Genomic DNA, 16,690 nt, shown 5'->3' on the forward strand with positions numbered 1-16,690 from the left:
CTTGCCTTAGTGAATTATTTATATAGATTCTAAAGGGTTCACAAATTTTCAAGCACAACTTTATTCTGTATTTCTTCTCGGTACTCAAATGTGGCACCTGGTGCCACGGCCCACCTGCCAAGTTGTTTTGCCTACCTAAGATAAAGTCATCCCTGATGGAGGATTGCAGGAATCGTGGGGTAGAGGGGTCCTTTCATCGGATTGGCTGGCCCAGTGCTGTTTCAGCTGTGGAATGGCCAAATGGGGCAGTTTGATGGCTGAAGTCTCCAGGACTCTAAACAAATCCAAACCATACTATGTGATATCATCTACTGTTAAATTCTGCTCCATACTTGTACATTTTTTATACTGTATTGAGGATTTGTTTTGTTCTGTGTATTGGTATTTTATTATATTGGCCCCCTTCTTTTTGACACCCACAGCACGCCCAACCTACCTGGAAAGGGGTCTCTTCTTGAACTGCCTTTCCATCCATCCATCCATTATCCAACCCGCTATATCCTAACTACAGGGTCACGGGGGTCTGCTGGAGCTAATCCCAGCCAACAGAGGGCGCAAGGCAGGAAACAAACCCCGGGCAGGGCGCCAGCCCACCGCAGGCATTTCCAAAGGGTCATTCCATTTTTTCCCTACAAGGTTTTTTTGGGAGTTTTTTCTTGTCTTCTTAGAGAGTCAAGGCTGGGGGCTGTCAAGAGGCAGGGCCTGTTAAAGCCCATTGTGGCACTTCTTGTGTGATTTTGGGCTATACAAAAATAAATTGTATTGTACTGTTTGAACCAAGAAGTCAAAAGATCAGTTGTCAAAAATAACGTCTGCCTGTTAAAACTCAGTGGTTGAAAATCAGAGCAAGAAGTCCTGTTTATCTGAAAAACTATTCCCCAAATTATTTCCCTTTTAGGAAAATCCAAAAACTTGGACAATGAGGCTACTGTATCACTGTCATCTTATATAAGGACACAGCGATGACATCAAGCCAGAGGTTCCTGGCCGTTTGACGGCAACTGGGCATAACAACCAACAAAACAACATTCAAAATGGTGCAGTTGTAATGCAATGAAAATAACCATATATTCATGCAAAAAGTTCAGAAAGAAGAAGCAGATTTTATAAAATCCAAAACCCTAGAATTATAAATGATGCTAATTACACTGGTGGTGTGCCTCATTCTTTATCCAAGTTTTTGCTTAAAAATGACATCAAAACATCTAAAACATCATAGCATTGTTTAGGGAAATGATTCTAAGTCAGTGTTAAGATTTCTTGACTTTGATTTTTGGATGTTTTTTGGGTTTAGTTGGTTTATCTCTTTGCCTTTCTGGATTAGATTTTTAGCTAACATTCCCCAACTACTTGTTTGCCTGTGCCCTAAACGCTCGAGAAATCCTGTCCACCTAGTCATTTAGTTCTTACCTGTCTTTTAGCCATGCACACCAATACCACATTGTTTGGATGGCGATTACAGCCACTGAGTCTTCCAACATCTCATTTGCTTAATGATCTTGGATTACAATGAGGGTTTAGAATGATTCATAAACCACAAACATTTTCTGAGCTGTCTTCTGAATTTAACAACAAATAATTATTATTTGACCAATAGTTTCAGTATAGCAATCAACTAATGAAGAAATGAAAATTATAATTTGGTTTAAATGATAAGCAACAGGGTGTCGTCAGCGGTTGAACAAAAGTTGTGTTACTGAAATAAATTATTGAATGGCAACATATGGAGAGAAAAGAAGGCATCAAGTTTTGAGAGACACCATATCTAAAAGCAGAAAGAAATAAAGTAATACTGTCGTCAGGCTCCTGGACATATAGAAAATGAGTTCATAAGGAAGGCCTATATAGTATAAAAACAGTGCTTAATAGGCTAAATAAATTCTCAGGTTTATATAGAAAAAGGCCATGCTCAACTGTATCGTAAGTATATATATATACAGTATATGTATATATATATATTTATTGTGAACGCTGGCCCGGACACAAACAGATGGATAACATAGTTCCACCCAACACACGTTTATTTGTACAATATTTACAAATTAGTGCAGTCACAAACCTCAGTGCTTCGAGCACCGATTCCCCCAATGTCCAGGCCACACAGTCCTGTGCCTCTTTTCCTCCTGGCCGCCTCCAGTCCTCACTCCAGCTCCGTCCTCTTCCACCCGACTTCCGCTCATGACTGGAGGGAGGCGGCCCCTTTTATAGGAACCCGGATGGGCTCCAGCTGCTTCCCGGCAATCTCCCGCGGACACACACCCGGAAGCTGTCCAGGTGTCCCCTGTCGTCTTCCCCCCGGCATTTCCTGTTGTGCCGGAAGTGCTGGGCTCCCAGGATAATCAGGCACTGGGGCGCCACCTGGCGGTGGCCATGGGTCCCTCCAGGGGAAGCCCTCTACCCGAGGCCTCCAGCAAAACCAGGACGGACGCCCCCTCTTGGTCTGGAGGAGGCACAAGCCTATATATATATATTATTGCAAATAAAGTTTAAACTTTCTGTGTTGTGACTGGTGCAAAAACCAGACTGCATTATTCAAATTAGATTCCAGTTTTTGGCTTACAATATCCTCTAAGAAGTTAGACGGAGAGAGTAAATCTGAAATTGATCAGTAATTGCTGAGAACATTTGATTCTTGTATTTCTTTATTGAACTGCAGATTTTCCACTTTAATATAATCCATGACAGAAAAAAAATCTAACTTGATAATTTTGGTTTAAGTGGAATTACCTCATACAAAGATCACCTATGCCTGGCCAAAATTCAAAAAAAGAATATACCAATCTTTTCAGCTGGGCTATTCGATCTTCCAAGTCAGTAACCCTACCAAAAGTAATTCATCAAATTATTTGGTTTTAGAAGAAATTTTTCTAGCCACAGGGCAAAAATCTTTTAAAAAATTGTTTTTAGATTTTCTGAAAATAAGACCAATAGCATAAAACAACTGCCTGCCATGCCCTTTTGCATTTTTTATATTTTTCTGGACATAATACATGGGAAAGGCACTATATAAATAAAATGTATTATTATTATTAATAAGCAATTGGTTGTTACACATCTTCACTCATTAGCCTGAGTACACAATACTGCTTTACACAAAGCAGGTTTAAGAATGCCAAGTATTTGGTGAGTAACATTCTTTAATGTTTCTATAATAAACAGATAACACACTACTAGCATCTTTCCCTGCCCAGAATAAGCCAACAAGTTCAAGAGATACAATATATTTTTGAATTTATATTTCAGAATATCACAAAATTATAATTAGGGCATATACAATGTAACCAAGAAATCAAGAAAAATAAAAAGAAATAAAACTCTGTGGGCCTTTCTTAACAGGTTTTCATTGTCTGGTGGAGGAACTTGCCCACTTCCTGATCACAAGTAAACACACTCTCCCTTCTCACCTCTCATTTCTGTCTCACTCTTTCCTTTGACCCTGGCCTCCTTCCCTCCTACCATTAAGCCTTCCCTACAACTCGAGACTAATATTGCCTTAGGCTTGAGGCAACTTCAAACCACATCTCAGGGTCACTTCTCAACCAATGTGAAGAGGCCTCCAGTTTCTACCAAAGCTGTGTTTAGTTAATGCAACACCAGGGTAGAGCTCCCTCTAGTGGAAGCTGTTGTTTCTACATCCATAAGTCCCCCAGTACCCACATTTCCATGAAAGCTCTGCACTGGCTGTTGCCTTATGCTGTCAATTAAGGGGCTGGAGGTTTTGTGGCCTCCTGCTTAGCATGTTGGCAACCTCTATTCTTAAAGATGGTATAATGTTCTCAGCTTTGTTGGCAACAAACAGCACAGTGTTAGCTACTAATCAAGAGATTTGGTTGTCTTTAGGCCAAAATTCCAGGATATCTTTTTTACTTGCTAAAATTTTTGTCACAGACAATCATTTTGACACAAATGGTTTACTACCAGAGGGTTTCTCTTATTGTCAGTGGATGTCTTCTGTAGGAGTGTCCTCTGGCTGACCATGGCAGTATATTTAAAGATGCACTTGTAACATGTTTTTAATCTATTGATACGTTTTGCTTTTACATGTAAAGCATTACAGTTTTATGTCATTTGTTGGCACCGAAATGATGTGTGGTACACCCTGATGTGCACCATTATTTAACTCAAAATTATATACCTCTGAAAAATGTATACAGTTACCACAAGCCTCAGGCCCCTGAACTCAGCAGTATTTTTGTTCTGCCCTACTCAAGTTCTATGCAAAGTGGCTAATTGTATAAAGGAAAAAATTACATAAAGCATACTGTAACTCCATTAGAACATCATATGAGAGGATGCTGGGTTGGCTACTGGATGTCCACAGGCAAAAATAGAGCTGAAGCTAGAAAGCAGTTTAAGTCTGAGATGGGGTTAAAATTTTGAAAAAGATGGGCAGGTGAAAGGAAAAGTTCTCCAGCTTTACAAATAGGTAAATGATCAAATTTGGTTCCTTTCTGCACTTTGAAATATGGTACCAAAATGACAACTTCTGGCAAGAAGAAATGCTGTATGGCAGAGTGACTGAATCACCAAATAAAAATAAAGGAAGTAAAAATAGAAATAAGGGTCTAGAAGTACAAAATCAGAGCTTCAGAAAATAGGAGGTTTGATGATGGGCAGGAGAAATGATAGTTTTGTTTTTTGCAGGCAGAAATGCCAGGCAAGAGGAAAACAGGAAGGCCTACGAGGAGGTCTATGGATGTGGTGAGAGAGGACATGCAGGTGGTGGGTGTAACAGAGTAAGATGTAGAGGACAGGAAGATATGGAAGAAGATGATCTGCTGTGAAGACCCTTAATGGGAGCAACTGAAAGAAGAAGAAAAAGACCGGAGAAAATAAATAAAAAATATAACAACAAACAACAGGCGATTATTCAGTCCATTAAGCGCGTTGAGTTTGGCTAGCTAAGTTTTACCTCATCCAGATACTTTTAAAATGCTGTCAATATGTATGACTCAGTAGTCTGATGCAGATTAACACAAGTTTATCTAAAGAAGTGCTTCATGGCTTTGTTTCAAAGCTTGGGATTTAAGACAGGCATCCATAACAACCCCTCAGCATGAAGATAGTGTGTCAGCAGGCACCCTGACAGCACTGAGATGTAGCAAAGCAACTTGCATGGAATTAAAAGATTATATTTGTCAGGGTCGGCCTCTCAAGGTGTTTTGAAGACAGAAGACTTGGTTAGAGAGGAATTTGGTCTGAAAAAGTGTACATAGAAAGAGAGAGGGTACAATTGTTAAAAACAAACAGGAATGAGTTAAATTAAAAGTAAAAGTTAGTATCTTCTAAAAGTTTTAGCCACGTTCTGGGTGGACCTAACAGCATGCAGCTTGATTGTTATAAATGAACGCCTAAATACTTACTTAACAGGCTTATGTGAAAGTACCACTGCTCTATTTGACATTAGTGGACCACACATTGAGAGCTGCTGCTTTACACAATGTCAGCTTTCCATTCTGCCATTTGTCTTCGTAAATTGACTGAATGTTGTAAAAGTTATTTTTTATTCCTTACACACTTCCATTATTTGAGTATTTCCTGCACCAAAAAGTTAACAAACTAAACCTACCAGAACAGTAACCTGGAACAGTTATAGCACAAGTCCACCGATGCACCTACCCTGCATGTCTTTGGACTGTGGGAGGAAAACCAAACAGATATGACGCATAGAACGTGCAAACTCCTCTGAGCAGAAATGAACCAAGAATTGAACCAGCTTGATTGATTAGATATCACAGTTCAAAGGCACGCAGGGTAGGTGGATCAGTGATGCAAAATTGGCTTCTGTTCGTGTGTGTGGATTGATACCCTGTCCAGTGATTTTTTTTCCCCTTGAACACTATGCTTGCTGGAGTTGGCTCCAGCCTCACCAAAACCCTGCTCAGGATAAAGCGGGTATAGAAAAGGGATGGATGGATGGGCTTTCCATTAAAGATAGGGTGAGAAGCTCAGTCATCCGGGAGGGGCTCAGAGTAGAGCCGCTGCTCCTCCGCATCGAGAGGAGTCAGATGAGGTGGCTCGGGCATCTGATCAGGATGCCTCCTGGACGCCTCCCTGGTGAGGTGTTCCGGGCACGTCCAACCGGAAGGAGGCCCCGGGGAAGACCCAGGACACGCTGGAGGGACTATGTCTCCCGGCTGGCCTGGGAACGCCTGGGATTCTCCGGAAGAGCTGGAAGAAGTGGCCGGGGAGAGGGAAGTCTGGGCCTCTCTGCTTAAGCTGCTGCCCCCACGACCCAACCTCGGATAAGCGGAAGAGGATGGATGGATGGATGGATGGATGCCCATTTTCTGAATACACAAGAGTCACAGCAAGCTGCAGCCTATTCCAACTTGCAAACACAAGACAGTAACCAAATAAGGACAGCATGTTAGCCCCACACATACACACACACACGCACACTTATTGGGTCACCAGTTAGCCTAGTGTGCACATCTTTGGTATACCAGTAGATTACTGGAAAAACCCATTTGAACAAAGGGAAAAGCTGGACATTCCACAACAGAGGCTCTAGAGGCAGCAACTCCAATCACTGCAGCTTTGGGCAGATATTTATAAATGACAAAAATACGTAAAGGCAAACCGATCTGTGTAGAGGGTGCCAAAGAAAGGAGTTCCCTGAAAGCAATGCAGAGCAAGAGGCAGGTCGAAAAAGAATTTCTATGACCATTTTTGTAGGAATTAAATCTAAAATGAACAATTTCACAAAGTTTTTAAAAATATATGAAGCCAGAATACACACAAAACAGTATTCAGGTTCATGGGGCATGTCCTGGCTGGTCCTAACAGCCCCTAGTACTCAAGTAAACTGAAAACCCAGTACTGCTAGAGCTGAAACCGAGCCGTCTTAAATCATATCAGTCCATGTAAAATAGGCCCGGATAGTGTGGGATACAGGCCATTCAGTCATAACTGTACTTGGTCATGGATTTTCAATTTTAAATGATTTATTTTTAAGTATAATTGTACAGGAAAAAGAATGAAACAAATAACATATCTTCCACGTAAGGTCATCCCCAAATACAGTATACTTGCATTAGACAACCATTAAATTCCATTATTAAACTTAAACGGCTTTACCTGTACACAATCCGCTCCTTGTGCAAATCCTCCAGCCCACAGCAGATCTCGGCAGCATAAAACACAGCCCTCTTCTCATCAAAGCCAGGATTTCCCATGTTATAGATGTGGAATTTCAAGTCACCGCCGTTCATTATTGTTAAAACTAGACAAAGTGCATCTTTCGTTTCATAGGCATAGGCTAGACTAACCTGCAACATAAGCAAAAGATAAAACTCAAGACTCCTGGCCAGAAACAACTACAGCAGAGGAAGTCAGCCACAGCATGGCATTCTACATATCAGCTCATTTATTTTGTGCCAAATTCATCAAATGCTTAGACACTGGAAGGAGAGCATACTATATATTCTGGCACTTCATTAATATAGAAGACAAAAAGTTATAGATTTACTAAAAAGAATTTTAAATGTGCATACAATGAAGTGGTAGCATCTGTAGCTTTTACAGAACATTATTAATAACACAAGGCCGTATCCACATGGCAATGTTGGCAAAATCAAGACAACATAACTGTAGTTAAAATTACATTTACAAAGTGTCCAAGTTGAGGAAAATCTTCCCCAGCTGACATCCAGGGGCCGAGGTGGTAGCAAAGTAGCAAAGGAAAGGAAGGCAGACTGTCAAAGGATCAGAGATGGAAGGAGAGATAGGAAAGCACCCACAGGTTATCGCAGAGCACCTCTCTATATCGGTATTGGGCCCACGATGGGCTGGTAAATCCCGTAAGTGCAGAGGGTACAAAAGAAAGGAAATGTCCTGGAGCAGCCCTGGGAGAAAGTTCAGTCATGGAGGACTGACAGCAGGCCAGAGCACAGGCTGGCGACAAAAAAAATGGAATGTATGTGACCCTGGTGATTGGTTATTTGTTTGTGTAGAAGTAAATCTCAAATTAGAAATTTCAAAAGGAACCTACAGCAAACTTAGAAAATCTTTCAGGGAAGAACATATATTTTTCTAAAAACAAGTGTAGGAATCCATATATTCACAGTGACATGTGGTATTGGCCTGTGGTTTTAGGGAAGGGCATTTTTTTGGTGACAGGCTGCCAAGTGAATAACATACAGTCTGCTGGTCTCCCTGATTAATTTGGTGTTATGCAAAAACGGAAAGTGACAACAATGAGTCATCCTAAACAAGGACAAAAGTGACAGGACAAGTTATTTTTGACACCTCCTTTATTCTATCTGAGGTCAGGGTACGTCCGTGCATATCTCAGAAGCCAGAACCACACAGCACATGTCAGTAAGTCACAAAATGATAAGGGACCCTTCCAGAAATGCAGCTCCTCCTGATAACAATCCAAAATATTTGGCTATTTATAGTCAGAAGAAAAGCGTGCACTGATCTCATAACGATTATTAAAGTTAGCAATCCCGTTATTCAGGTTTTGGTGGCATAAAACCAAACAGTGATACGGTTTTAAAGCAGAATGCAGCAAGAGTTATACTCACAACAAATCTGCTGTTAACCTTCTCCAAAATCCGCTTTTCATTTAGTGCCATTGCTTCTCCTTTTCTTTTTTTCACTCTTTTCTTTTCCAGCTTTTTGCAGGCATACATCTTACCAGTGGCACGGACTTGACAAGCACATACCTGCAGCAAACAGATCACCATTACCTTTGGTTACACCATCAAGTGCAGAGCTAGAAGGAGACATGTTATTCATGGATATTTAAATATTAAAAAATGAAACACTTCAAACTTAATAAAATGAAATATTTCTGTAAGGTAACCACTGTCAAAATTGCTGGAAATTGTTTTGAAAGGATATGGTCCACAGTGTTGGAAAATATTGCAGCAAATTAATTACCTTTTCAGAAAGTGCTCTTGGCGCTGTTTGTATTTATTTTCTTTTGATTGCAAAAGAATACAGCTTTAGACTTCTGGCAAAAGGAAATATGTGTAGATGTTCCAAATGAAGGAAAAAAGTTTGGCTCATGTGCTCCTTTCCAAAATGAAAACATATGAGCTCAACTCGGCAACTGAAATGTTTAAATTATGAAGACATTTGATAAGGTGTGTGTCTCTGGTTTTAGCTGAATGAATGATGAGGATATGATTGCTTTTTGCCGGCCCGCTTTAAGTGCTGCTCGATAGGCTTGTCTAAATGTTCTGGCTACATACTGACACAGTTTAATTGTTCTCTCAAGGCTGGGAGTACAGGTGTAAAGAGTGTAGCAGATGGAGGTCTGGCAAAGAGAAAGGCGTCCTCTAATGACATTTGCAAATTGTTAGCTAAGAGATGCCAAAAACACAGGAATATACAGCATGTTTAGGCCCGGGCTGCGTGTGCACAGGAACAGGATGGCGCAGATATTTCTACAGCAGTTCACCTCTGCCATTATTTGGTTATTAAGCGATTTGTATCTTTAAGTAGATCAGCCCAAAAAAAGGGTGACCTTACTTTTTCTCTAAATACCTTTGAGGCTTTTTTATAGGGGTCTGGGGCGTGTGCAGTTTTTCCACAGAAGAAAATAAGGAAACTTTTTCTCCAGCCGTCTGGAGTTTTTTTGTTTTTTCTGTCCTCCCTGGCCATTGAATCTTACTCTTATTCGATGTTAATTAATGTTGACTTATTTTGTTTTCTTATTGTGTCTTTCATTTTTCTATTCTTTATTATGTAAAGCACTTTGAGCTACTGTTTGTATGAAAATGTGCTATATAAATAAATGTTGTTGTTGTTGTTGTTGTTAACGAACAGTTCATCCTAAACACCCACAGTTGCAAATCTCAAACCATTTAAATCATTCACAAAAGTAGAATGCGTCCCCAAAAAAAAAAACAATAAAGATAGAGATATTTTCTTTAGACAATGGGGGGTGAAGTATTTAAATATTTTAATCTGAAATTTGAAGCTACAACGCTTCGTGAATATTTCCACATGTTTATTGTTCTCTGAGTGAACAAATATTTCTTCTAAAGTTAAGATGAAACTTAGATTCATCAGCTTCCATTTGTGTTCTTCTGTTATTCTGGAAGAACTCATTTTAACTAAGAGCTGGCATCTACCATGCTATTTTTCCTAACTTTAAATGTTTCTATTACATCATTGTTCAATTTTAACTGCTTAAAAGAAAGAAAATCATCTCCTTCCATTTGTTCCTAAAGCCGGGCCCAGCACCAAGGGGATAAGGGTGAAAAGGAGTGTTGCCCTGTCAACAGAACCGACCACTTCCCTCACTTTTGAATGAAAGGATTTTTCGACAATTTAGTTAACTTTAGCCCAAAAATATTTGTACTTTGTCAGCAGCCAGAAAACTGTACTAATGACAATCCCCTAATTCACATCACATTCCAAACGTCAGTGTGCTCATAAGTGCGTCTTAAGTGGTCATCCATTAAATTCAAGCAAACTCCAACTCAGTCCTGCACTTCAAGGCTACAAGTGGGAATAAAAACAGCAGCAACTGACGTTTTGGAACGATCTTTTATAGTCATTTCTCAACCAGCGTCTGTTTGTTACGGAATATTGGACTACTGGCAGTTTCGTTTTTTGGTTTGGACCGGTATTTTTATTTAGAAAGGCATTTCAGCTTCCTAATTCCAATAGTTGTTGATATTCCCAGGATATTGTGTTTTTATTTCATTAAGATAGGGAAGGTTCCTGCCTTGCAGTAAATGATTGTTGAGTGTGGATCCAGTTCCCCTGTGGAGGATTACACAGGCTTAAAAAATAGTAGAGTATGGTACATACAGTGGTGTGAAAAACTATTTGCCCCCTTCCTGATTTCTTATTCTTTTGCATGTTTGTCACACAAAATGTTTCTGATCATCAAACACATTTAACCATTAGTCAAATATAACACAAGTAAACACAAAAGGCAGTTTTTAAATGATGGTTTTTATTATTTAGGGAAAAAAATCCAAACCTACATGGCCCTGTGTGAAAAAGTAATTGCCCCCTGAACCTAATAACTGGTTGGGCCACCCTTAGCAGCAATAACTGCAATCAAGCGTTTGCGATAACTTGCAGTGAGTCTTTTACAGCGCTCTGGAGGAATTTTGGCCCACTCATCTTTGCAGAATTGTTGTAATTCAGCTTTATTTGAGGGTTTTCTAGCATGGACCGCCTTTTTAAGGTCATGCCATAGCATCTCAATTGGATTCAGGTCAGGACTTTGACTAGGCCACTCCAAAGTCTTCATTTTGTTTTCTTCAGCCATTCAGAGGTGGATTTGCTGGTGTGTTTTGGGTCATTGTCCTGTTGCAGCACCCAAGATCGCTTCAGCTTGAGTTGACGAACAGATGGCGGACATTCTCCTTCAGGATTTTTGGTAGACAGTAGAATTCATGGTTCCATCTATCACAGCAAGCCTTCCAGGTCCTGAAGCAGCAAAACAACCCCAGACCATCACACTACCACCACCATATTTTACTGTTGGTATGATGTTCTTTTTCTGAAATGCTGTGTTCGTTTTACGACAGATGTAACGGGACATTTGCCTTCCAAAAGTTCAACTTTTGTCTCATCAGTCCACAAGGTATTTTCCCAAAAGTCTTGGCAATCATTGAGATGTTTCTTAGCAAAACTGAGACGAGCCCTAATGTTCTTTTGCTTAACAGTGGTTTGCGTCTTGGAAATCTGCCATGCAGGCCGTTTTTGCCCAGTCTCTTTCTTATGGTGGAGTCGTGAACACTGACCTTAATTGAGGCAAGTGAGGCCTGCAGTTCTTTAGACGTTGTCCTTGGGTCTTTTGTGACCTCTCGGATGAGTCGTCTCTGCGCTCTTGGGGTAATTTTGGTCGGCCGGCCACTCCTGGGAAGGTTCACCACTGTTCCATGTTTTTGCCATTTGTGGATAATGGCTCTCACTGTGGTTCACTGGAGTCCCAAAGCTTTAGAAATGGCTTTATAACCTTTACCAGACTGATAGATCTCAATTACTTCTGTTCTCATTTGTTCCTGAATTTCTTTGGATCTTGGCATGATGTCTAGCTTTTGAGGTGCTTTTGGTCTACTTCTCTGTGTCAGGCAGCTCCTATTTAAGTGATTTCTTGATTGAAACAGGAGTGGCAGTAATCAGGCCTGGGGGTGGCTACGGAAATTGAACTCAGGTGTGATACACCACAGTTAGGTTATTTTTTAACAAGGGGGCAATTACTTTTTCACACAGGGCCATGTAGGTTTGGATTTTTTCTCCTAAATAATAAAAACCATCATTTAAAAACTACACTTTGTGTTTACTTGTGTTATATTTGACTAATGGTTAAATGTGTTTGATGATCAGAAACATTTTGTGTTACAAACATGCAAAAGAATAAGAAATCAGGAAGGGGTCAAATAGTTTTTCACACCACTGTATGTCTTCAACATCCATGAATCTGTCAATAAAGGCAAACATTTGACCATTCAAAGATTTGTTTAGTAGAGGATATTAATACAACAATGAAATATCACAATATGTAAATAAATAATTAGGCTGACTTTGTAATACCAAATTTTAGCATGGAGTGTTTGTTACACTACTGTTTATTGGGGCAGAAACTGAAATGAACTTTTTAACAGGTAGTTACAACACCTCCATTTCAACCAAAACATCACTCTGCTCTCAGGAATTTTGATTTTCCCGGGCCTGCTCATAACTCAGATCCTGCAGTCATGGAATTAGTCAAGTAGTTCACCTCTGGACATCCTCTTCCTCTGGTTTGTCATTTGTGTAATATACAGACTGAAGCTACACATGGTGGTCCAGATGAGACCTCACAAAAGTGTTATATAGGTTATTCGCAACCTCCCTTGACTTTACACATTGCACTTTGGAATCTAACATCTTCTTTATTCGCTTCTACACATTTTGTAGATGTGAACAATTAGAAGTCCACTACAACACTTAAGTTATTCAAGTTACAGACCAAACTGTGTAATCATAAACTCTCCGTTCTACTGATATTTAATACTTTGGTGTTAATATCTCATCCAGAATGTGACCATTCCTTTATTCTTACAGGGGCTTACAGTGGGATGCAAACGTTTGGGCAGCCTTGTTAACAGTCATTATTTTCCTGTATAAATCGTTGGTTATTACGATAAAAAATGTCAGTTAAATATATCATATAGGAGACACACACAGTGATATTTGAGAAGTGAAATGAGGTTTATTGGATTTACAGAAAGTGTGCAATAATTGTTCAAACAAAATCAGGCAGGTGCATAAATTTGGGCACCGTTGTCATTTTATTGATTCCAAAACTTTTAGAACTAATTATTGGAACTCAAATTGGCTTGGTAAGCTCAGTGTCCCCTGACCTACATACACAGGTGAATCCTATAATGAGAAAGAGTATTTAAGGGGTCAATTGTAAGTTTCCCTCCTCCTTTAATTTTCTCTGAAGAGTAGCAACATGGGGGTCACAAAACAACTCTCAAATGACCTGAAGACAAAGATTGTTCACCATCATGGTTTAGGGGAAGGATACAGAAAGCTGTCCCAGAGATTTAAGCTGTCTGTTTCCACAGTTAGGAACATATTGAGGAAATGGAAGACCACAGGCTCAGTTCAAGTTAAGGCTCGAAGTGGCAGACCAAGAAAGATTTCGGATAGACAGAAGCGGCGAATGGTGAGAACAGTCAGAGTCAACCCACAGACCAGCACCAAAGACCTACAACATCATCTTGCAGCAGATGGAGTCACTGTGCATCGTTCAACCATTGGCACTTTACACAAGGAGATGCTGTATGCGAGTGATGCAGAGGAAGCCTTTTCTCCGCCCACAGCACAAACAGAGCAGCTTGAGGTATGCTCAAGCACATTTGGACAAGCCAGCTTCATTTTGGAATAAGGTGCTGTGGACTGATGAAACTAAAATTGAGTTATTTGGGCATAACAAGGGTCGTTATGCATGGAGGAAAAAGAACACAGCATTCCAAGAAAAACACCTGCTACCTACAGTAAAATATGGTGGTGGTTCCATCATGCTGTGGGGCTGTGTGGCCAGTGCAGGGACTGGGAATCTTGTCAAAGTTGAGGGACGCATGGATTCCACTCAGTATCAGCAGATTCTGATTCTGGAGACCAATGTCCAGGAATCAGTGACAAAGCTGAAGCTGCGCGGGCTGGATCTTTCAACAAGACAACGACCCGAAACACTGCTCAAAATCCACTAAGGCATTCATGCAGAGGAACAAGTACAACGTTCTGGAATGGCCATCTCAGTCCCCAGACCTGAATATAATTGAAAATCTGTGGTGTGAGTTAAAAAGAGCTGTCCATGCTCGGAAGCCATCAAACCTGAATGAACTAGAGATGTTTTGTAAAGAGGAATGGTCCAAAATACCTTCAACCACAATCCAGACTCTCATTGGAACCTACAGGAAGCGTTTAGAGGCTGTAATTTCTGCAAAAGGTGGATCTACTAAATATTGATTTCATTTCTTTTTTGTGGTGCCCAAATTTATGTACCTGTCTGATTTTGTTTGAACAATTATTGCACACTTTCTGTAAATCCAATAAACTTCATTTCACTTCTCAAATATCACTGTGTGTGTCTCCTATACGATATATTTAACTGACATTTTTTATCGTAACAACCAACGATTTATACAGGAAAATAATGACTATCAACAAGGTTGCCCAAACTTTTGCATCCCACTGTATATAAAGGTAACACAGGGGAATGCTTAAGAGATTTAAGTCACTGGTCACATGTCCATCTCCTTTCTTTATTTGCCAGATGTCACTATCCTGGAGTAAAAGCCATCCAGCTGTGTCTTTGCCACCTTACAGCAGACCAGGTCCTTGTCACGTCACTTTCATGCTGATGTATAAAAGGAGTAACAAAAAAGGACATATCTGACAGCTGAACTGGTGGTAGTCCTTACACTCGTGTTCTAGCCAGCTCTCATCTGGACTACAAAAGATGAGGGTTGTCACTAATCCAAACCTTTGTTACACCTACATGTGTTTTAATAATCATTTCTGCAAAAACACAATGTTATAGTGATTCCTAGAGATACATTTTTTGATTTTTGATGAAATATGGCACCTTGCATAATTTGTTGATTATAGAATTACTAAATTGAAAGTGGAATAAGAATGTTGTTTTGTAAATGGTGACTCAGCTCAGTGGCAGTTGGCAGGCCAAGTACAGAGGAAGTCAGTATGTTGGGGATAGGATGACCATCTGTCTCCAGATTCTCCAGACAGTTACCTTTTTGAGCTTGTTCACTCATATTGTGCCAAAAGTGCCTTGTTTTCCCCAAGAAATAACCTAGTATTCTCAAACCTACTTGATCCTTTTAAAGAGGGCTGGAGTCTATTCTGGCAGCTTTAGGTGCAATGTAGGAACCAGCCCAGGATCTACAGGGTGCCTGTCCATTGCAGGTCAACAATTAATCAAACAAATCATTATAGTGTATAACATCATACCAAAAAGCATTAGAAAAGCAAGCAATAGCATACAATAACAATATGGAATATTAAGAACTGCCAATGTGTGATAACATAACAATAACAAATATTATTTGCACTTAGACAAAGATAAAGTACATAAATTGCATAAGATGGCAATATAGTCAGATCAGTTCACTCAAAAGATCAAATTAGAGAATATGATTCCAGATTAAGCTAATTAAAATACAAAAACACAGACTGAGTGTGCTTATAAGCAAAACATCGTTATATTATTGGTGGCATAGCCTCTTTACCTTAAAAATCAAGCACTGATTTCATAAAACTTACATGATAACTGGATGGTCTCAGTCATGAATATATTGTAATGGATGGCCTGGAAACCTTCTTAACGAAAGGATTGGGGGAAGGAGCGTTCATGGGGCAGTAGCTCTTCCCCGGAATGACAGAGGACAGTCCTCCTGGCTTGCTACGGTGCCAAGGGTTTGGAGCATAGAAGCTCAAGCCTGTTGGGGCGCATGGGGAATGGCTGAGCCCTTCAATGCAGGGCTGCCGCCACACCTACAAGTACGCACGGGAGAAGATTATGGGTCACCAGGAGTCCTTCTGGGTGCTCTATAAAAGGAGCAGCCTAACTCCATTTGAGGAGCCAGAGTCAGGAGGAAGGGAGACGAAGCTTGCCAAGAGGAACGGAGGCAGAAAGAAAGACAAAGAGAACAAAGAAACAAAGTGCTGTGTGCTGTTTCACACAGGCTTTGTACTATACTACATTGGTGAGAAACCTGGGAAACGTTTCCCACAGTTGTCTTGTGCTGGGACTTCTGCTTGTGTCTGTTGTCTTTGGATGTCTGGGGAGCTGCCCGCCCCATGGTGGTCACAATATACACTACTTATCAACAAGGAAGCAGCACATTCTCATGGTTTTGATTTTTATGAAACTAATGAAAAATTAATATAGCAATGAAACCCAAAAGACAGTAAATGGCTCAGTACAACTGGCTGTAAAGGGCTGGCTAAATACTGTATGCACTATGTATTGCTCATTCTTCCTTAAACCTCCCATTATCTCAATATGAACACACTTCTTCTAAATATAAACAAAGCCTTTTCTACTACTATACAATGGAGTCAGCTAGATTCATTATTAAGTTACTTCTTATGATGATGGCAATGAAAATCAGACAGACTTTTCTAATTGTTATCCAAATGGTGTTTCCTTACACCAAATCTGAATGTGACATTTAAAATTATAAACAGAACAACT

The 16,690-nt window shown here is 40.1% G+C and overlaps 1 protein-coding gene across 3 annotated transcripts in view; it reads right to left on the reverse strand.

The window, feature by feature from the left end:
- The window catches only part of grk4 (G protein-coupled receptor kinase 4), a 278,224-nt gene that overhangs the window by 41,226 nt on the left and 220,308 nt on the right, over window positions 1-16,690 (reverse strand). For all 3 annotated transcript variants that reach the window (XM_039751644.1, XM_039751645.1, XM_039751646.1), the window contains 2 exons: window positions 8,532-8,672; window positions 7,081-7,271 (listed from right to left, as the gene is read on the reverse strand). In XM_039751644.1, the coding sequence (XP_039607578.1) occupies window positions 7,081-7,271; window positions 8,532-8,672 (332 nt within the window). The remainder of the gene's footprint in view (window positions 1-7,080; window positions 7,272-8,531; window positions 8,673-16,690) is intronic.

The sequence above is a fragment of the Polypterus senegalus genome, chromosome 4, assembly GCF_016835505.1.
Source record: "Polypterus senegalus isolate Bchr_013 chromosome 4, ASM1683550v1, whole genome shotgun sequence".
Lineage (NCBI taxonomy): Eukaryota > Metazoa > Chordata > Cladistia > Polypteriformes > Polypteridae > Polypterus > Polypterus senegalus.